General features: G+C 36.4%; 1 protein-coding gene across 3 annotated transcripts; it reads right to left on the bottom strand.

Moving 5' to 3' along the window:
- Nucleotides 1–16: 16 nt before the first annotated feature.
- On the bottom strand, nucleotides 17–21,326 carry cnot3b (CCR4-NOT transcription complex, subunit 3b). Of its 3 annotated transcripts, none has more exons than XM_052533606.1 (18): nucleotides 21,038–21,326; nucleotides 16,908–16,968; nucleotides 16,653–16,720; nucleotides 15,516–15,590; nucleotides 14,612–14,701; nucleotides 14,203–14,331; nucleotides 13,215–13,310; nucleotides 11,428–11,647; nucleotides 11,201–11,328; nucleotides 10,363–10,416; nucleotides 9,431–10,286; nucleotides 7,688–7,793; nucleotides 6,387–6,525; nucleotides 5,550–5,646; nucleotides 5,264–5,462; nucleotides 2,243–2,375; nucleotides 1,898–2,023; nucleotides 17–1,351 (listed from the first exon to the last, which is right to left on the bottom strand). In XM_052533606.1, the coding sequence occupies exons 2-18, from the start codon at nucleotides 16,930–16,932 to the stop codon at nucleotides 1,253–1,255; spliced, it is 2,640 nt and encodes an 879-aa protein (XP_052389566.1). In that variant the 5' UTR covers nucleotides 16,933–16,968; nucleotides 21,038–21,326; the 3' UTR covers nucleotides 17–1,252. The 3 variants fall into 3 exon arrangements, with proteins under 3 accessions (XP_052389566.1, XP_052389565.1, XP_052389568.1); XM_052533605.1 differs by lacking the exon at nucleotides 21,038–21,326 and adding an exon at nucleotides 20,563–20,721; XM_052533608.1 differs by lacking the exon at nucleotides 21,038–21,326 and adding an exon at nucleotides 20,563–20,706 and having other exon boundaries at nucleotides 16,908–16,965.
- Between the last annotated feature and the right edge of the window lie 805 nt (nucleotides 21,327–22,131).

The raw sequence follows: 22,131 nt of genomic DNA, 5'->3' as shown, positions 1-22,131 counted from the left end.
AAACCCAGACACAATCTTTTTGAAAAGTAGTTATTTTATTTATATTTTACAGTCTTGTCTTTATTTACCATGATTTTTTTTTTACTCCAGACCACTTTGGGGAGGGGGAGGGGTCAACAGAAGGAGAACAAATGTTCTGTACAACACTTTTCCAGTTAGGAAAAAAAATATAGATATAATTCACATTTCTGCTCTCTTCCACACACTCTTCTGGAAGGATAAAGGTTAAGATAAAAACAAGGTTGTGTACATGGGCATCTCATAAGGTTGGGTATTTAACACCCCATTTTCTTCTTATTAAAATTATTACTGTGGTATACAGCACAAACAAATACTGGGTGTGCCACTTTCAAATGAAACTGAAGTTTAGTGAAATCTGTAAGACATGCAAGTCTACCGAGGCTCTCAAAACCTGTCGCTTTCAAAAATTCAGCTGGAGATGCACATTTTTCTGATAAGTGAACATGTATCCCATATTAATTCCCTTTCTGAGTTATATATATAAAAAAATAAAATAAAAAAACCTTTTTTGTTGAGTTGCAAACTGACTGATGTGTACTTGGTTTGTTGTCTATGAACAAAATAATAGTGTGCTTGAACTGGTGCAAGAGACTCATTCAGACTCCAGTGATGGAACAATTATGAATATCAATATTAGCGTTTAGAACATTTACTAGAAAGGTTATCTGTATTAAGACCTGTGCTTGGATAAGAGCTAACAGGGTGTAAACTAGTCAAAAAACAAGCTTCATAAGAGAAGACAGCAGATGTTACAGCTTTGGTGGACAGATTTTTGGAAGAAAACTGTTGTGCATAAAAATGTAATTGCTTATGTTTACTTTAAACAAATAACTTTCTGAATAACACCACTGTAGCTCATAGAATTCAGATTAGTTGGCTTAATGTTGTCATTATTATAGCAGAACTTACAGCCATGGCTAAATAACTCATCCACACTGATTTGTAGTTATCCTCCTGACAGGCTGAATGCTTTATTTGACCACATTCAACTTCTGTGGCGCAAAAATGCTTCAAAAAGGGGTGATTTACTGGGGTTAAGTCTGATTGGATGAGAGGGCAGAGTCGCTGGGGGGAGGACTGTAAAGAGTGGGAGGGGCTCCAGATGCATTAGGCATCAGCGGGACATAAAACAGCCTCGCACGTGCATCTGGGTCTCCTCTCTGATGAATGAAAGAGAGTGTACATGTGTCCGGAATGTCGACAGTAGTCCTCCGATCTAGTTGACCATCCGTCACTGCAGGTCTCGGTCTTCAAGGTACCTGTACTCAAATGTAAATCCTTCCTTTTTCCTCTGGCCCCATTTCTCATAGTCAAAGTAAATATAGGTCCCCTGTAGAAAGACAGAAATAATGAAATGTTCAGCAAAATTAAAAGTTACTTCAAGTTTTATTCACATATACACCACGGTTTAAAAGCTTAGGATCAGTTACATTATTATTATTTTTTATGTATTTGAAAAGTCTTTATGCTCACCATTTATTTGCATTTGTTTGACCAAATATAAAAATCAAAAACAGTAATATTTTGAAATATTATTGCAACTCACAATAATTATTTTCCATTTTAATAGTTTTTATATTATAATAATATTCAGGGTCACAATCTTCAGAAATATATCAAGTTTGAAAACAGTTGTGCTGGTTAATATTTTTGCGGAAACCATGAACATTTTTTTTTTTTTCCTAGATTCTTTGAGGAATAAAAAAGCTCAAAAGAAAAGCATTAAATGCATCCCTTGTGAATATAAGTAGTTAATTACATAAAAACAAAACGAACTGTGGTCGGACACTCGACAAATCGTGGCATATTCCCAAGTAAGCTCTTCGTGGCCAAAATATGATTACAAAAAAAAAAAAAAAAAAAAAAAATTGCTCACTTGCTCAAACTCATCAGTGATGGTCTTGGGCTCCTCGTGCCTCTGGAACCACATCATGTACTTGGTGTGGAACCTCCATGACTGTTTTTTCAAGGCCTTGGCTGCTAGATACTGCGCTTTTGTACCCTAGGGGGTGTAAAGGAACAACAAATTCACCAGAAATACACTAATAAAAAAGGAACTGTAATCCTGAAAAATCACACTCAGAGATCAATAGAACCACTATCTATCAATCAAATGCAAGCCATACGTGCTTACTGAAGGACAAAACAACCTGTTTGCAATTACTGAGGCTTCACTGGGGACGTTAACGGTGAACACACACACACACACACACACACTCACCTCCAAGTAGTAAAAGATGAAGAAGAGGGTCTCTGTAGAAAGTCTCTGGTAGAACTCCACAGTGTCAGAGTGAGGAGGGGGCACCTGGTGGTGAAAAGGCAGTGCTGGGCAGGGGTTCCTCATCAGGTACTGCCTGTATGTCCAAAAGAGAGTACACAATTGAAACAGTGTTAATTTCGTTGACTAAATATTTTCGTCATTATTTTCGTCATGAATATATTTTTTGGGGACAAAAACGAAATGAAAACTAAAAAATAAGTCACTGATGGAGACTAAAACTATGACTACATTGATTGACATTATCGTCAACGAATAAAGGACGAGATGAAAATAGAATGTGACGAAAATCTAATCAGCAGACGGGAGAGATGCGAGGAATCAACAAAAGAACCGGCAAAACGGAACAGACTGCATGAGAGAAGAGAACCAATCAGAGCCTGACTTATTGAGACGTGAAGCGAAGGTATTCAGTTTTTGACTGAGCTCCCGGGAAGACAGCATTCGAAGAGGTGATGTCTAAAAGAGCGACAAAATGTCCACAGCTGGGAAATAATAAGGGAGAGACTTGTGGGCTCACTTCACGTGTGACGACGAACAAAACAAAACAAAGTGTAAAGGATGCGGAGCGATCATTCGTGGCAAGAACACAACCAATTTGAAAAGACATTTACAGAAGAGCCACTCTTACATTTTCTCAAATGTAATTTCACAACGATGTTCTTTTGTTTATTGAGCTAAGCAAAATTGGAAGACTGCTGTGCATAGATGTTGTAGCATTAAATATTACGAACTGAAAAGTACTGTAAAATAGCCCCTCTTTCGAGTTAGATGAGAGCACCATACTAATACGTAAAATTATGCGACATACATTTGATTAATTCTAATGTTTAGTATATTTTATAATGTTCTACTTGTTGACAATATCACAAATATTTCTAGATTAGTCATGTGAAACGTGACTGTTCACATCCTATCATCATTATACATACTAATCTAGCAATATTGTGGTATTTAAAACATACAATATTGCTAGACAAATGAATACCTTATAAAATCTTGTACTTTTTTTTTTTTTTATCCACCTAGCTGCCAACTTATTAAATATTTACTTTTCAGCTCAGCTGTAAGCTTTAAGGTCCTGGACCTAACTTTATTTTTCTTTTATTGATGGTCAATTGGCAGCTAGTAATTGTTTACATTATCATAACCGTGTTTGTTGCTGCATAAAAGCTTTTGAATTGAAATAAAGACACAGTTGTGTTGTAATAAAGTTGAATTTGTGTTTTATATATTTTGGTTAAGTTTGTTTCCTATACCAGCAGTAAAAAATTGTCTAGTAAATCTGTTATTGATTTTAGTCTTATTTTAGTCGACTAAAATACCAAGCAATTTTAGTCGACTAAAATAAGACTAAAATTAAAACAAATCAGATGACTAAAACTTGACTAAAACTTAAAAGAATTATAGTCAAAAGACTAAGACTAAAACTAAATTAAAATTTTGTGTCAAAATTAACACTGAATTGAAACATGGTTGATGATCGAACAACCCCGATAAACTGGAATAGGATAGGATGAGACAGTATTTTTATTTGAATTTAATATACGATTCAAAATTACAGTATTTTTCGAACTAAAAGTCGCACCTGAGTATAAGTCTCATCAGTCCAAAAATACGTCATGATGAGGAGAAAAAAAAAAACATAAATCGCACTGGACTATAAGTCGCATTTATTTAGAACCAAGCACCAAGAGAAAACATTAGCGTCTACAGCTGCGAGAGGGCGATCTATGTCTTCAGTGTAGGCTATAGGAGCACTGAGCAGCATAGAGCGCCATCTAGCGGCTGGAGACGGTAATATTTTCTATTGGTTCATTTCTCTTGGTTCATTTCAAATTAATGTTGATAAATAAGTCGCCCCTGACTATAAGTCCCAGGACCAGCCAAAATATGAAAAAAAGTTTGACTTCTAGTCCGGAAAATACGGTAAACTGTTAAAAATAGTTAATATATTTGATTAGGGGTGACTTCGAATAGCCTACGAATCGATGCTTTGATTCGAGGAGCCTGATTTGACTACCAATCTAACAGTCAAATATTTGTGGGATGTTATTGATTATGCCATTTTGACTATATGGGGGAACTCAAATGTTTGATTTCACATAGAACTACAGGTTTTCTCCCACTAAGTCAATATACAGCCTATTATGATAAAGCTGAAAGAATCTGAAAAGAAAGAAGATTCACATTAATATTTTAAAGTGCGTGAATAAATCCAACCACACCTAAAGATTTATGAGTGAGCAGGTCAAACTACAAAGCAGAATATTATTAACTATGACTGGGACTGTTATATACATACTATTATAATAAGAAGACCATTATACTAAAATGCTAAGAATTTTTAGAGTTTAGCTGCCATGTTTATGCACATTGTTTCATGAAGAACGCGTCCACAAAAGGAGTTAGCATTCAGAGCCCCGCAGATATGTTCATGTACATTCGGGTCCTTTTTGCAAATGGCCTGTAACTCTTAATATTAATGTTATGTTGTATAAATAACGAGGCATATTCTTTATGAAATTATGAGTTGAATCCCATTGATTTAAAACTTCAATCAAATGCATCACCACTGGTCTTCTTCAACATGCTCAGCTCAAAACAGAAATGCAGAACATTAACTGCTAACGTTTTAAACTAAAGTTATAATGAGACCACTATTGTAAAAAAAAAAATACACAATTGTTAATTTTTATGGTTTCACCGACGTCAAGTGTTAGCTATCTAATATTTTTAATTCTGAAAAGATGCACAAAAATAATGCAAATACACCTCATTCTGCAATGCGCCCAAACATAACATTGCATTAGATGTTTTAGAATACATTTTTTTTTTTTTATGACGAAAAAGTAATGCAAAAGATGGTCACACCAGAGAGCAAGTTTCCAGGAATTCCCCAGACTTGGAGGCATGTGCCAGAATGAGTGAACACTAAGGAATTGTGTTTGTGTGTGTGCTCACCTGATCCTCTCAGAGTCGGACGGGTGAGGCATGTGCATCCAGGCGGACTCCTGCATGGCTTGCTGGTAGAGTTGCTCTTTGGAGAAGGGGACGGGGCCCAGTGGACACACACCCAATGACGGGGGGATGCTCACCTCCGACAGAGCAGACTGAGGAGCTGCAGGAGTGCCTGAAGGGGCTGTGGAGCTGGGAAACAGATCTAGAAGAGGATGAAAGAAAGAATGCAGCCAACAACAGAGAATAGTGCAAGATAAGCTGAAAATAATGAGAACTTGTTGATACTTACCACTTGAGATATGTAGTGCAGAAAGCTCCCCTTCTAACCCTGAGCCCTGAGCAACCCTCTCTGCCATCGACTTTAAAGAGCTCGGAGGCTCCTGAAGCTGGAGAGAGTAAAAAAATAAATAAAAATAAAAAATAAATTGATTATTGCTTCTAAATTTTCTAGATATAGATCCATCTCACATTTTATGAATTATAAATGGGATTAATTTATGATATGTACACTCATCAATAAAGGATTTGCAAGATTTATAAAAAACAAAAGAAAACACACAACAACACTACATGGTGACTTATGCTCACCAAAGCTGCATTTCTTTGATCAACAATAAAAAGTAATATGTTGTAATACATTACGAACTGTAATTTATTCCTGTAATGGCAAAGCTGAATTTTTGTAGCAATTACTCCAGTCTTCTTCATGGTCACATGATCCTTCAGAAATCATTTCAATATGCTGATTTGCTGCTCAGGAAACCTCATTTTCTTATTCAGTATTTAAAATCACATTTAGACATTTTTGTAGCTTTATAAAAGTTTTTACTGTCACATTTGATAATTATAATGCATTCTTACAAAAAAAAAAAAAAAGGCTAAGTATATATAATAAAAAAAAAAACAATTTCACGTAGTGTTTACGAGGTGTGCAATAATTCAAGGGTTAATTTCTCTGCCTGTTCCCATCTCATCTCAGTTTGGACAATTTGCAGGGCACGATCAGGCAACAGCAATGTAGACTTTGCCTTCAGATGTGCACCCACTCATCAAACAGGTGTAGTGTGATGTAATGTAATGACACAAAATGTGCTGAGTGCGTATGCGCAAACATTACGTGACTGACCTTGGTGTCGGCAGCCTGTGTGTATGAGTGCGGGCCATTCATCAGGCTGCAACTGCCTGCTTTACTCTCACTATATGACGGTGAGGGCGAGCTGGGCGGCAGTGTCATCGACCCTAGAAGACTGGACCCACTGTCATTACTGTTTTGACAGGAGGGAGAAGAACATTTAGAAAATCATTTTAATAAGGAAGAACATAAATTAGCAATTCAGATGTTTTTTTTTTTTTTCAGGAAAGTACATACACATATACATATATATACATACATATATATACACATATATATATATATATATATATATATATATATATACACACATATATACATATATATATACACACACACACACACACACACACACAACAGATCGTTTCAAGCTTCACATTAACAAACAGAAAAATAAGCTTTAACGTTAGGCAACAGTATCATTATCCAGCTCAATTCAGCTCAAAATTGGTTTTCATCCAGTAGTGGCAACACAGTTTAAATCAACAATATTACCAGTAGTGAATATTAAAGGGATAGTTAGGGACATCCGCTATTCATGAAAGTAACCGGATGAATGTGTGTGATGTTGCGGACGCAGGAGCCAGCGTTCTGATGTAGAACACATATCCGCTGTGCCTGGCTTACAAGCAGAGGAATTCTCACGTATGTACCGTAGTACTCTTGTGAATGCCAGCGGAGACTGAACCAGATTAGGAAAAAATAAAAAAATCTTTAAATGAAAGACATCATTTTTGTTTTCTTTGCACACAAATTTTTTTCTCGTGGCTTCATAACATTACGGATGAACCACTGATGTCACATGGACTATTTTAAAGATGTACCTTTCTGGGCCATAAAAATCAGTTGCACTGCGGTCTATGCAGGGTCAGAAAGCTCTCGGATTTCATCAAAAATCTCTTAATGCGTGTTCCAAAGAAGAACGGAGGTCTTATGAATTTGAAAAATCATAAGGGAGAGTAATTAACAGAATTGTATAACTATCCCTTTAATTGTCTTTTAAACCTCATGAAAACTTTTCACAAGGTCCCCCTTCCTCAAATCTTTCCCTGGAGGTCCAATGCACTGCAGTGTTTAGCTCCAACCCTGATCAAAGTCACCTGTCTGGGATTCTCTAATGATCCCAAAGACATTAATTGGCACTGATTAGCATGCTCAGGTGTGTTTAATTAGGGTTAGAGCTAAACTCTGCAGGAAAGTGGATCTCGAGGTCCAGATTTGAGGATCACTGTTATAGGTGGTTGACAGGGTGTTGCTTTGTGGTTGCTAAGGTGTTGTAAGTGAGCAGTACTCACAGCTGATTTGTTGAGGAATTTAAGGATGAGGATTGGCTGTTCTGTGATTGGCTTGCACTGTTGAGGGCGGAGTCTGATGTGCTGTCTGCTACCACAGCACTATAACCTAGAAAAGGCATGAATATTGAAGTAAAAATGTGAATAAAGCATATACTTTTTTTTTATACAATTTCATTGTCTTATTAGGGGTGTGTGATAATGACAAAAAAAATATTGCATATACAGGATTAAAAACTTCCAGTCCCTCACCAGAAGTCTGGATTTGCGCTGTATGCAGTGACATGATAGCACAGAGCGGATCATACACGTGAATCAGTGCAGACCACAAAATGTACACAGAAGGCTATATTTTAATAGCGATATGGATGAGATTAGGAGGATTTTAGTAACAGTTTCATACTGAATCTATAAGGGTAATCTATTAGACTGTGGCTGTTATACGCTGTCAAATGTGGCTTTGCTGAGCTCAAAAGGTTCTGGCCCGAACTGTGATATGAACAAAACTATTGAACACGCTATTGGCCAATTAAAAAGGAGGCGGAGCTGCTCGCTTGATATTTCTTCCAGTTACAGTTGGAATTACGTCAACACATAGAATAATGCTGCGTTTATCAAGGCACTTCACCTTTAAATGTTTTGTGGTAAAAAAAAAAAAAAATAAATAAACAAAATAAAAAAAAAAATGCATGAGTGAGTCACCGAGTCATTCATTCAACCAATTTGTTCAAACAGCTGATTGATTCAGTAATGAAACACGGTCCTGTGTTGCTCAGAGGTGCAAAACACTTCTGCTGTGGCTTGGTTTAGAATCTTCATTATTGAAAAGCAGCAAAAACAAGAACTTCTGGGTCTAAAATGTAAATCACTTTAATATTAACTTTTTGTTTAGTGAACATCACTCATTGTGTGATATTAACTATATTAGATGATATAAATAGGCATATAAAAACCATATGGGGGCATTTTTGCCCCCATTTTGAATTTTGTGGGACATCTAAAATGTATTTTTATAGACTAAATCAAGCAGTGAAAGAGTGAACTCAAAATGTGCTGGCACAATATCATGTAGTTTATGCATACATTGCCTGGGTGTTTTTTTGTTTGAACGATATGCGCATTTGAAAAACAATTACAATATTATCATAGATGATATTTATCACACACCCCTACTTCTTATAATTTTGTTTTAGAGCAAATTTATTCAGTGTTTCTGCAGGCTTTATGAAGATAAAATTAAGACTTTAAAGGCCTTTGTAAGTAAAAAAAGTAAGGAATAAATCAAAACGCAGTATGCTCGCTAAATGTAAATGTCTATAGAGAACAAAATGAGTTGTATTAGAGACTTCACTGTTTAGAAATACAACTTTAAACCAATCGCCATTATTTTTTAATTCATTTTGAGTTCATGATTAGAATAAGAAAAGCTCAATTCAAATGGAAAACATGAAAAATTTTCATACCCCATTGGAAGATATTTGATTTGAATTTACTTAATTTTAGGGATGTTAGATATTTGTACTGGAAAATGAGGCAAAAAAAAACAAGAAAAGACTTTTGATGATATGCAATATATGATTTGTTTTGCAATGCATGCAACATTTAATTGCATGACTGTATGAATTTTAGAATTTCTGCATAGATTTAAGCTTAAGATTTAAGATTTAATTTGTGTAACGGAAAATTAAGACTTTTAAAGACCTGCAGAAAACACTTTTCCTGCTTAGACAGTTATACCGCACTCACTTGTACCACCGTTTTGTTTTGGCCCACTAGGTGGCCTTGGTAGCGCAGCACTTCCTGCTGCGTTTCCTGTCCCAGAGGTTCCTCCGTTGCTTCCGATAACTCCCACATTGCTCCCTGAGGTCAGTGCGCCTCCCACAGAGCTGGGAGCCACCAAAGGTAAAGGCTCCACAGTGGACTGTGTGGACCCAAGACTCAAAACACCAGGCCCTGAGCCCAAGAGGCTTGTGGAGCCTAGACTTCCGTTAGTCCCCACTGAGGATACGACTCCACTGGAGTTTGTACTGCTTATATTCGTTCCAATCGACCCCGACAGCCCGCTGCCCATGCAACCTGCGGCAGCAGCTTGTGCATAAGGTGCCGTTGTGGAGCCGCTCAAAAACCCAGTCATGCTGTTCAAGGATGCCGGCATCCCTGAAAGGACCAGCCCGGGCATCTGGTTTGTGCCACTAGTCACTGATGTACCCTTCCCAAGTCCTAGACTGGAGGAAAGACCCGTTCCCAGTGAAGGTTGGCTCTGCGAGCTGGGTGTCAGGGGGCCCGGTGTGCTGGTGTTGGGCGGCGACGTGGAGGTGGGTGTTGGGAGTAAGGTACTGTTGTTGGAGGAGGCAGAGTTTTTGGGCTGGTGCGTTTGTTGGGATTGCTGTGTTTGTTGCTGTGTTGCTGAACTATAGCTGCCAGAGTTCTGGAGAGAGACGCCCATGTTACCCAAGAGGCTGCTGCTCCCTGCTGCCGAGCTTATGCTGCTGGCAGCAGTCGCCATGGAGATCAAAGAGTTTGAAGAGATTCCTGACGATGAAGACGACAATGAGGAAGAGGAGGATAGAGATGAAGATGGATTTCCATTCTTGACAGGTGACTGCAACAAAACAATAGGATTTGTCAGTCAGCCCAAAATGATTATAATAAAAGTGATCTGTGGTTGCTTTTCTCACCTGGCTGATTTCACTGTCTGTTGAACGACCTCTTTTCTTATCATCTTCCAAATTCTCATTAGCAGAAATGAAGAGAAGAGAACATGACATAAAATAAAAGCAAACCAAAACAAAAATCACTGAATTGCTTTTTAACTATATTCATATCCAACCACATCTACAACAGTCTCAATGAAATTCAAAGAAATAAAGTTTTAATTGTAGGGGTGCTCCGATCACGATCAGTTATGCGCATCTCAACAGTAAAGCCGGTTTTCTAATCAGCTGTTAATTCCATCAGGTGCGTGATTTCACATAGAGCAAGCTGTTACTACACAGAGCCGTTGTTAATAGAGAAGATGCGCAAATCACGTTAATTTTCAGCGTTTTTTGGCGCATCTTCTCAGTTAACAACGGCTCTGTGTAGTAACAGCTGCTCTATGTGAAATCACGCACCTGATGGAATTAACTGCTGATTAGAAAACCGGCTTTACTGATGAGATGCGCATTAACGATCGGCCGATCGTGATCGGAGCACCCCTATTTAATTGCTACAAGTGAATTTAAGCATCACAACATTGTAATGATCAGGTAATGATCAGTGTGAAAAGTCAAGTTTAAAATTGTTATATTTACAAAAAAAAAAAAAAAAAAAAGATATAGTAATATTTAACAGTATTATAAATTTATTAGCATTTTTAAAGATTAGTGAACTACTACAAGTGAATTTTAGGCATCACAAGGTTATGATGATCAGTATGAAAAACGGATTTTCATTTTTATACTTGCTTGTTGTGCATCCCAAGCTGTGATATTGTGGATTAAACTTTGGGTCTGTCAGTAAGGAGGAGATGCTCACCGTAGTGCAAGTAGCCGGAGAGGGAGGTATGGGAGATGAAGACGTTGTGGAGGTTGGTGTAGAACTGGAGTGCTGGAAGAGCTCATCCTCTGCGTGACCTGATGGAGATGTGGCAACTAGTGGCAGGGCTACAAAAAGGAATAAAAGGCGTAAAAAATTTAATAAAAAAAAAAAAAAGTTATGATTGAAAACAAAACACAGAACTCACATATGCACCAAATACTTACGCAAATCCTCCAATTCAATGTCATCATAGATAAACTCATTCTCCTCAAAGTCAGGATCCTGAGAGGAATCAAGGTAGTACTCCACGTCATCTTTAATCTTGCGGATGGCATCCACTTGTACAGAGTCATTGTCCAGCATTCTAAGGATGGTTTCCAGCATGCGGATGTGATACCGGTGCCTCTCGATCATTCGTTTCAGTTCCTCGATCCGATCCTGCTTCTAAGGGCACAGCATGAGAAAAATAGAACTCTAAAAAAGGACCTACCAATGTGTATGAGCAGTCTTTTAAAAAGGCCCCGACATACTTCAAACAGAATCGAAGAATGAACTGATATGACGTAATTTCTAACAAAATCAGGCCGAAATGAAGTTTGTTTCAGCAGTTCGAAAAAGCTTACCAACGCAAACTTTCTGGGGGAGTTAGTTTTGGCTCCTAAACACCTTTGAGCTTCCATTGGTCTGTGGTGGTTATGCAATCGGTGGGCGTGTTCTGAAACTCCGCCTTCGAGGCGTGATTTTTTTCCCCCAGGTTAATTTCTCATTCTACGGAGGTCCGAGCATAGAACAACATCTCCTGAATACACTGGAGTGTTGAATAGCTGAGCTGGCACAAATATATCCGCACCTGTACGATCGCTCGCGCATTATTTTAATACCTAGAAAGAAATTGGAACGAAGCTTAGGTGTCGATGACACAGAGATGCAAAAAGCGACACAGAAACATCGGAGACAAGTTTTCCAAAGCCGTGAAAAGAAAGACTAAAGATAAGGTAGCAAGTACCAAATACGCATTTCAAATAAATGTTACAACATACTGCTGCTGCTTTTCTTCTTTCAAAAAGCGAATTTAAAGGGTATACAATAAATGAAATGCCAAACGAATATACAATTATAAAACCTTGTTTTTAAATCAAAAGTAAATCATGAAATATAATATTCTGACCATAGGAGCCCATCTCACACCTAGATTGCCTACACTTCATCGTTGCTGTGTTTAGGGAATACGCGTCTAGGACTTTTACATTAATCTACACCCCATCTCCAGCAGTGCAGGGGTGTTGGAAAGTTTAGAAACTGTATACCATCACTCAGCCTTTTCAAACTTCTTTTTTCCCCCCAAACGAAGAACGAAAACGAACTTCATTTAAAGTATATCGGGGACATAACAGAAAGAGTGTAACTGCTGACCATGTTCTCACATCCCAGACTGTAAGATTCCCTCGATGCACATTTAACAGTGTGTTCAGAAATGTACAATTTAAGTTTCAACTGTAAACATCTGAACTGCCCAACTTTACATATTCGCACAAATATAGAGTTAATGTTTAGAATGTTTATTTTGTTTTAGAGATATATATATATATATATATATATATATATATATATAACACACAGACACAATATGCTCTTATTGTATAGCTTTGAGTGGTCTTATTTTAAAGTTGTTCATCTCATGGTTCTATTATTTATTCACGTTTTTCTGTTGTCTTTGTCAAGCACCAATTTACCAAGACAAGTTCCTCGTACATGTATACAAACTTGGCAATAAACGTGATTCTGATTCTTAGCATCAATAACGACTAATGAATGGCTCACTTAGTTGATACTTAATTGATCTTGTTTAAAGGGACAAAAAAGGACTCATTCATGAAAAATGCTAGTTTGGACCAACCTCTTCGTTTCCAGCCCAGTTCTTTAACTATTATACTACTAGACTATCCCATATAAAACATTTGCATTTTAAAAAGATGAAAAGGACGAGAATAATGGAGCAAATGTAACTGACCTCTTTGTCTCCTTTCTTCTTCTTGGTCTGGACAGAAAGGGATTCAACCTCGCTCTCAAACTGGTCCACTTGCATGTTTAACGTGTCTATCATGTTCTAGGGGAACCAAGGAACAAAGCAGAAGTAGGTGACATTAGTAAGTAATGTGAACAAAGCAACAGTCAAGATGAGCATGTCTTTCGCCAAATGCATTCCAGAAAGCTCTCAGTAACATCATGCTGAGTCAGGCGCTGCAACTGCTTTTCATAGATTGAGCAAACTAAAAGAATGATGGAAAATGACTTGGTATGGCCACATTTCCCACTGATGGACACATTTTCATGGGTCAAAATAGCGTCATTTGAATTTCACTTGAGGCTGATTTCCAGACACAGATTTCGCAACAGGTTCAATTTCAAGCCATTTTCATCATAGTTCAGAACTTTTAACATATTGCTGAAATAATTTCTTATTAAACTAGAAACGGACAGAAAAGATGCAGACTGTAGCATTAATAAATAGATACACATGATTTCTTGTTTAATCATCTTCATGGAAAAACAAATGTCAAATGCATCCACTTCATTGCCAACAAAAAATGTGATCACGATATCTGCTTTTGCTTCGATTCCTGAACCACTATAAGAAGTGGGAGTTCAGCTGCTCTTTTTTTTCACTACTCCCCTGACAGCCTACTATCATCATCTACATTAAAAACAAGGCATTTGACACATAAATTGAGCCTAATGTTTTATCATATTGAATTAAGATGTGACTCCTTCCTAGAACGGCAGAAAGTGGACATGAAATCAAAACAAATCCTACTTAATTTCATAATGCACATGTCTTGTCTTAATGTGAATGGACTATTACACAACGATAAATCAAAGAAGAAAAATAATTGGATAAAACCAAGCCAGATCCTACTTTTTCCAAATTATGGATGCCAGATGGATTAAGAACAATTCACATTGATTTTAAACACCGTGCTTCACACTGCGATTCTTACCGTTAGCCACTGGCCGACCTCTTCTTTCTCTTTCTGTGCAGGATCCACTTTCTGAGCGAGGCCGAGTCCTTCTTTAGAGTACGCTTTCGTTTTGGTCTCCCGTTCCACAATCTTAAACCGCTCCATTTGCTGTGAAAAAAGAAAAATAGCATCATAAAATCAGATTCAAAAGTATCAAATTCAGATTTAGTATTTCTGGATTACATTATCTTAATCTTACAGTGATTTATGCATATGTTCCCAAAAATATATCCCCACATCTCAAAGGTCTCAACTTGCTGAAAGCATTACTAATATAATTAATAAAAAAAAAAAAAAAAATGAACAAGATGTTCAAAGCATATTACATCCAGCATTATATATATTAGTATCAGGTATCTTTGTTAAATTAAAACGGACATCTACTCACAGTCTCAATGAGTTTGCGATTCTCTACTAGCTGTCTTTTGTCTTTGATCTCACTGGAGGCGACCCATGTCTTAATCTGGTCACGGAGACGCTGCAGAACCAACGCAGACAGAAACAAAATCATGTAGAAACGAAGAATGAAAGAAAATTGAGATGGACGCTTGAAATCAAGCATGCCAGACTCATCCTGTGCAGCCACAGTGGACACGCTCATACATGACCTGCAGCGATGATAGCGCTTGTCCTGATTGTTACCAGTAAAGACAAACACATCTTGAGCAGTGAAAAGGCCAATGTATTAAAAAATAAAATTGGTTCAGCTATGGCCAAAAAGTGTATTCAGTTCATAGACCTAGCTTGGTGGGGAGGCAAACAAAGCCAGTCGATTTGGTCAGTCACACTTTAAAATACATTTTAGCTCCTCTATAGTAAACCGACAAATTCACACTAAGCATCAGCAAGCATGCGAGGTTGTCATGTCACATAAATTACTTGCGCTGTCCATTTTCGCTGCTCCAGCTATTAACATGTTGAAAATAATGAACTATAAACATTGTCAACAAAGTAGGCTTTTATTAATTACAAATTATGGAGTCAATTAGTCACCCACTGCTTTAAAATGGCTATCTGTAGTTCAATGCACAATAAGCAGGCACACCAAGACTTCACAACACAGTAAATATTATTGAAAATGGCCGATTAAGCAGTTTATATTCTGACTTTATTTTGGTAAGGTCCAGATTTATCTGCAGTTGTTGTACGTTATCCATTCGCACCATGCAACAGGAATGCATTAAATACTATAGGTTACTATCTGCCAAAATGCAGCTTTGTTGCATCATAAGCTATTGTGATGCAACAAGCTATGCCCCTGATTTAGTTTGTGATCAACAGAAAATTCTCACCTGTAATTTTTTTATCTCTTTCTTGAGGTCAGATTCATATTTCTCCTTTTGGTTGGCATTGGCTGCACTATAGAGCTGAAAGAAAGAAAAAAATATTATATCACATAATTCACGGGCAACAAGCTTAAATATATAGCACATAAAAAGTATTGGTCTAATGTCGTTTATTTTTTCAAAATACATCACTGTTCAGAACTACCACTCAAATCGGAGGTCAGAAAGTTTTTTTTTTTTTTTTTTTTATAAAATACTACTTTTATTCAGCATGGATGCATTAAACTGGTGCATCAAAGGTAAAATAAATTGCTTTTTAAATCGTCATTTCTATACAAAAATAATAATAATTCAGTTTTGTTTGTTCTTTCTTAACTGAAAGAATTCTGGAGAGAATGCATCACAGTATCCACATAAATATTAAGCAGCACAACGGTTTTATAAGAAATGTTTCTTAAGCACCAAATCAGCATATCATCAAGACTTGAGTAATGGCTGCTGAAAATTCAATTCAATCACATCCCTAAACAGCAGATCAAAAATAAATGAAAAAGCTGCACAATAAAATTAAGCAGATGATAAAATGAAGTTCATATTCAAAAACGTCTGATATTGTCTTCGTGGATTACATTTGCTCATCATGGGAGAGGGACTCACACTTTTGTGCTGTGGTTTAATGCAACAGCTGAGCAGTTGTGGTGGGTGTGTATTAGTTTGCAAATCTGCTTTGCTGTGTGATGTTGCCACACTCCGCAGTTGTTTAAAGGTGGCCCCATGGATGCGCTTTTAATGCAAGCACAGAATTATTATTCTATATTTGCTATTTGACAAAATGTTTATATATTTCACACTACTGTTCAGAAGCTTGGGGTTGGATTTTAATTGTTTTTAAAAGGGAATCTCTTATGCTTACCAAGGCTGCATTTATTTGACGGAGTAAAAAAAAAAAAAAAAAAAAAAAAGGAAAAAAAAAAAAAGTAAAATACTATTAAGTAATAATTAAGAAATCAGTTGTGCTGCTTAATATTTTTGTGTGAACTCTCATTTTTCAGCATTTGTTCCATTTTGGATTTGCTTATGTGACATGAATACATGAGACATGCTTTACACAAATAGCTGATGCAGTAGTTTTTTTTTTTTTACCTTTTTCCAAATGTCCTCGAATTGCTCTACCCCTTCTGCAACTTTTTTCAAACATCTGTCTATTTCACCTGAGGAGAGAGGAGCAAACTTTAGGTACATGATGGGATGAGGTGAGACCAGGCCATATTCTCAGAGAAACAGATGCACACATGCTTTGATACAGCAGATAAGCGAATCACGTAGCATTCTGCTCAAACCAATCAGAATTGAGATAAACAGATATGGCCCAGAAAAAAAAGCCCCATTATCATATACCTTGAAGTTTTCTTTTATCAGCCATGACTCCTTGACTATGATGTTTTCTTCATGCCTTCTACTGAAAAAGATTGGGGAGAAAATTAGCACCATTGTTGTGCTTGTATGAAATCAACTTGCAAAAACCTTTACAAATGACTGGAACAAGACTGCCATTATAATGTGCTTCAATGCAAAAGGTCCAAAAAAAGAACATGACTCTTAGACTGATGGTCTATTTTATAATTGCATGTTTTCCCCTCTGAACTATTAGCATAATTATTATAACGACAAGGTGACGTCATTGCAAACTCACAAAAAAAGCTCTTGTGATTGCTATAGGGATGAATAAAAATATAAAAAAGATCATAATAATAAAAAAACTATTTTTCACTATAGTTTCTAAGCAACCATAAACAAAATTGGTGATTACCACACATATTTGAGGAGTTATCCATTTTACTGTAATGGAGAGAGGCTCATGGATTAACTGGCAGCAACATTAAAGTTAGAAAAAAAGCTGTTCAAAGTGATTTTTATTTTTTTAATGTTCAAGGACTCCTGCTTTTCGATTCTGAACAATTATAGACATTTAAAAAAAATAATAATAACATGAGTCACATGTTTGTGCTTTCGGAAGTTATGAGGTTATAGCAATGTAGCGTAATGTTATCTCTAAACTGCTGGATGATACAAGTTTGTTAAAACGGTAGGAGTGGGATAATTTGAGTCAAAAGTCATGGGGTAAGTTGAGCCAGTGGTTCACCCCTTCCTATGAAAGTATTGGTAAAATAAAGTATTATTTTACTGCAATTCTACATTACAGTTCATCAATTTCAGACCAACATTTTTGTTGGTTTTGAATCTAGTATTGTTCAGATTTTTTTTTAATAAGCCTTGAAGAAAATTGGCCACTGAAGCTTTTATGAAATTCTCTTTCCCTCCAACTTTTATAGAAGTCGAGTATTAGCCTGGTTCTGAACTGTCAATTCCTGTCAGTGTTTTGAACTATAAACTTTAACTTTATTTTGTTCTGAATTTAATCATTTAAAAAAATGCCAATCTTTAAATAAATATTTGAAGTCATCCATCCATCCCATTTTCCAAACTGCTTGATCCTCCAGGAAACACCCTGGATGGATGTCCGGCCCATCACACACAGATTTTAAGAATCATTTATTAAATTTCTTTCTTAAATATAGCTTAAGGTGAAAATGTTGTACTTCAGCATAATTAAAATCACAAATTTTAACCCCATGTGGCTCAACTTATCTACTCTCTTGGCCCGATTTACCCCGCCCTCACTGGGGGTAAGTTGAGCAAAGAGACCTTTTTTTTTTTTTTTTTGCAAAGTTATATTTTGAAACCTGTTTATTTTAGATCCGAAGTGATTATTCCCAAGCATGCATCACATCCTGAAATATTTTAATTGCACACATTACTGTCATGTGCTCACTTTAAAAGATACCATCATTAAAAACTGGCTCAACACACCCCACTCGCCCATACTTAATCCACATGCCAATAAACCTCATTTTGTTTTTATCTGCCATTTAGCGGTACTGGTTTCTGAAACAGATTTGACCATTATAGAAAAACAATAGTAAAATAAATAGATGAAAATAGTGTGGAAGCCTATGCAAAGAAAACAACTCCATTGTATTGAAGACAATTTTATAGCACTACAGAGCCAGAGTTTTTGAAATCACATACAAACAGCTTACAATTACGAGTTGTTTCCTTACATTAAACTGGAATAAGAACAACTATTTTAACACTGAATAAAATTACACACTCCACCTTTTCATCTACATCATCCAAAAAGCATTCAATTAAAATGTGCTACACAGGTTACTCATTTTAATGAAAATACCTCCAACACAAAGGGCAATTTGCCAGTTCTGATTATCTACAATGGATAAGCACTTATTATACAGAAAAGCTGGGCATAATTTTACAAAAATGTCTTCAGAAGTCACCATAATAAACCATATCTAAATCACTGAGGTTAGATCATCCCATTACATATGTATCAAGTAAATAAATATAGTAATCATTTGTTTATCAGCATCAAATACCAATCATGTGCAGACAGGGATGTCTAGTCAAATGTATTTGTATGCTTAAATTACTTGTTGGGATGGACACAAGCACACCAATGTGAAACAAAGATGTGCTATCTCAGTCTAAATTTAGCTAATGTATTAATCTATACTTTGCACATCCCACATAGTAGAGACTTGAATTGATACAGACATGTTATCCATATTTATTAGATTCAGAAAGCTCAAGAGTGTTGCTCAATGAAAGTTCGCAAGAATTGCTTGTTAAAGGAATAATTCAGTTCAGAATGCCAGACTATTTTTGCTTATAAACGCTGCTTGATTGGATTTATCTCCAGGTGTCAGACAAGATTACTTTTCACTGGAGAAAGCAATATTATGGATGGAGGACTCATATTTTATATTATATTGTACTATCATTCTGACGGCACCCATTCACGGAAGAGGATCCATTGGTTATCAAGTGATGCAATGCTAAATTTCTCCAAATCTGTTCCAATGAAGAAAAAAAAAAAACTACATCCTGGATGATCTGACAGGGATTGTGAGACCTGGAGTTTTAGATGAAGGTTGTCTATGTTTCTTCAGTGAATAAACAAGCAAGAAGCACATCACAACAAGCATACTTTGGAACCTGCTTTTTTTTTTTATAAATGATTAAACAGCCTCTTCAGGCACTTTTAAAGGACTATCACACACACACAAACTTCTCTGGTTCTGCATTGTCAAAGCTAAGACTAGATACAATGCATATAGAGATGGATTAAATTGTCGACAAATGGCCTTTTGACTTAACCTGACCCTGGTCAGTGAAAACTTGCAATATAAAGCAAATACACATTTGAAGAGGTATAACAAATAAGACAACAGTGTCAAATTGAATAATGAAACCGCAGATATCAACTAACCATTTTATCAGACAGAATTGTGACAACAGCGTCCACACACACCTGAGCAAGATGCATCAGCCTCATTTTTCACAACGAAGACACGATTTCACGCATCCATGCACTTCAATAATGACTAGTTAATACATGTGTGACTAAAGCAGAAAGCTAATAGAGCATCTAAAATAGCAATTAATTTCATCATAAAATATAAACAGTCAGGATGACAGCAGCACGTCAATCAAAATTATCTGACGCACAGTCGCGCGCATCCATTCGAGTTCTCGCAACAATGTAGCGCGGGCAAACACAGCAGCTCGAGAGCCTCCATCAGTTTAGAGTAAAACTAAAAAGAAAAACTCATAGCACACAGTCCTGGTGATAAAATTCATTTAGAGAAAACTGGGTTATAATAAATACTATTTCAGGAATATGAAACCAGAGACTACCACTGTCTTTCCATGTATGTGGCTTCTTTTATATTCTCCTACCCAACTTAATTTGCATGCACTGTACTTTTTCTACATGCTGAGACACTGGTGCGGTAATATTAACACTTCAGAGGAATCAGAAAGCTTAATTCCAGCAAGCAGCGCTCGAGCCAGTAGTGAAGGCGACCCGACCGGCTCGAGCTTTTTTGGCTGGGATACAAATTGGAAAGAGTAAGTAAAGAAAAAAAACAGCACGTAATTGGAGTGACGCTCCCACGCTGCGAAGATATTTTACCTGGTTTTCCTGAGTTTCTCTCTGCCTCTTAATATCCCCTTCAGTTCCACCACAATTCCCCAACTTTCCACGCTATATTTTTATTTCCTATTATTTCTATTCGCCAAACAATCACTCCTCGCATCAAAGATGGCCGCCAGGAACACCTCCTCCGCTTGTGCGCTGGAGGATCGTGGCCCCGCCCACTGAGACGCCATTAGGCAAAAGCCATCAGTGCTGTTCTCTCATTGGACAAGAGAAGCTGTCAATCTACTCGCAGTGTTTGACAGCTTCCGTGCGTAGTGAGTTATGGTTGGTGTATATGTATAGGTTAAAGGTGTACCGGGATGTCATAAATTTCCGACATAATATATGGCCTTGTAATTAATATTTTGTTCGAATGTGTTAATTATCAAACGAAAGAAAGCGTAGTTTCAAAAGCACTGTTTCACATTGTTTTGTCATTTTTTTAATTCTAAGAGTGGATGCTACTCACCAGCTCTCCATCAGTGCAGAGATGCTTTTAAAGCAGATTGCTTGGTTAACGGATGGGATTTGAGAATATTATGAAATCTCATGAGACTGGAAAAATCTTGTAAAAAAAAAAAAAGTTCTAAGCATAAGCCTTCATAATTCAGACCAATATTTGTAAGAGCTCAGTTATTCAAATGTATCAATCATGACTGCAAAGACGAACTGAAATGACTGCTTTAGTTTTATGCATGAGCTATAGTGCACAAAAGTATACTCCACCACATCAGATCCGCTTTAATGAATGCAGGAATATTTAGTAAAAAAGATCATTCCAAATATATTTAGCTTTCATTTTAAATTAAGTCCAGCTGATTAGTAACCACCTTCTCTTAACTGTCATTAATTAGCAACACAACAGGTTCCTCCGACATGCAAAATTAAGTCGTTACCTAATGGTAGTATATAAACAGCAAAGAGTGGCATAGTAATTATACGAACCAAACACATCTTCAACAGCATAACTAAAACAAATCTTTTTATTGTTATTTTGTTTTATTGTTATTATTGTAATTTAAATAAAGGTAAAGGAAAATATAAATACCAGATGAAAAACAGACAGATTGAAATGTTAAACTGAAATAATTAAGACATTTAATTTATTATAATTTGGATGATTTTTTTTTTAACTTAAATGTAAACTATTAATAAATTAATAAATAACACTAAATGCTTCTCCAAGTATTTGAGTATTTTTGAGAGATTAAATAAGACAAACCGATAAAACCCTTTAAGAGAAATTTATATGAACAATCCAGCGCATTTTCATTTGCCAATAATTTATGCTCTGCTGTTAAGACTAGAATTTAACATTTGGAGAAATAAACAACTTTCTCTGATAGGATGCTGTTTGAAAAATATGTGATTAACTTCAGTTCAACAGTCCCTCCAAGTATCTCAATAAATCCCAGTTCAGTCTGATCTCCAATAACAGAAGTTAAAAGTTAGACTATTATGAAGCAATAACGACCTACACAACTTCAGTGGCTTTGGAAAAGGTAACACTTAAATAGTCCTTATGTGGTAAACAATCAGTCAATGATTTTAGACACTTGTGGT

This window comes from Carassius gibelio, chromosome A19 (assembly GCF_023724105.1).
Source record: "Carassius gibelio isolate Cgi1373 ecotype wild population from Czech Republic chromosome A19, carGib1.2-hapl.c, whole genome shotgun sequence".
Taxonomy (NCBI): domain Eukaryota; kingdom Metazoa; phylum Chordata; class Actinopteri; order Cypriniformes; family Cyprinidae; genus Carassius; species Carassius gibelio.
Note: the sequence above shows the minus strand (reverse complement) of the source record. Positions and strands in the feature narration are given on the sequence as shown.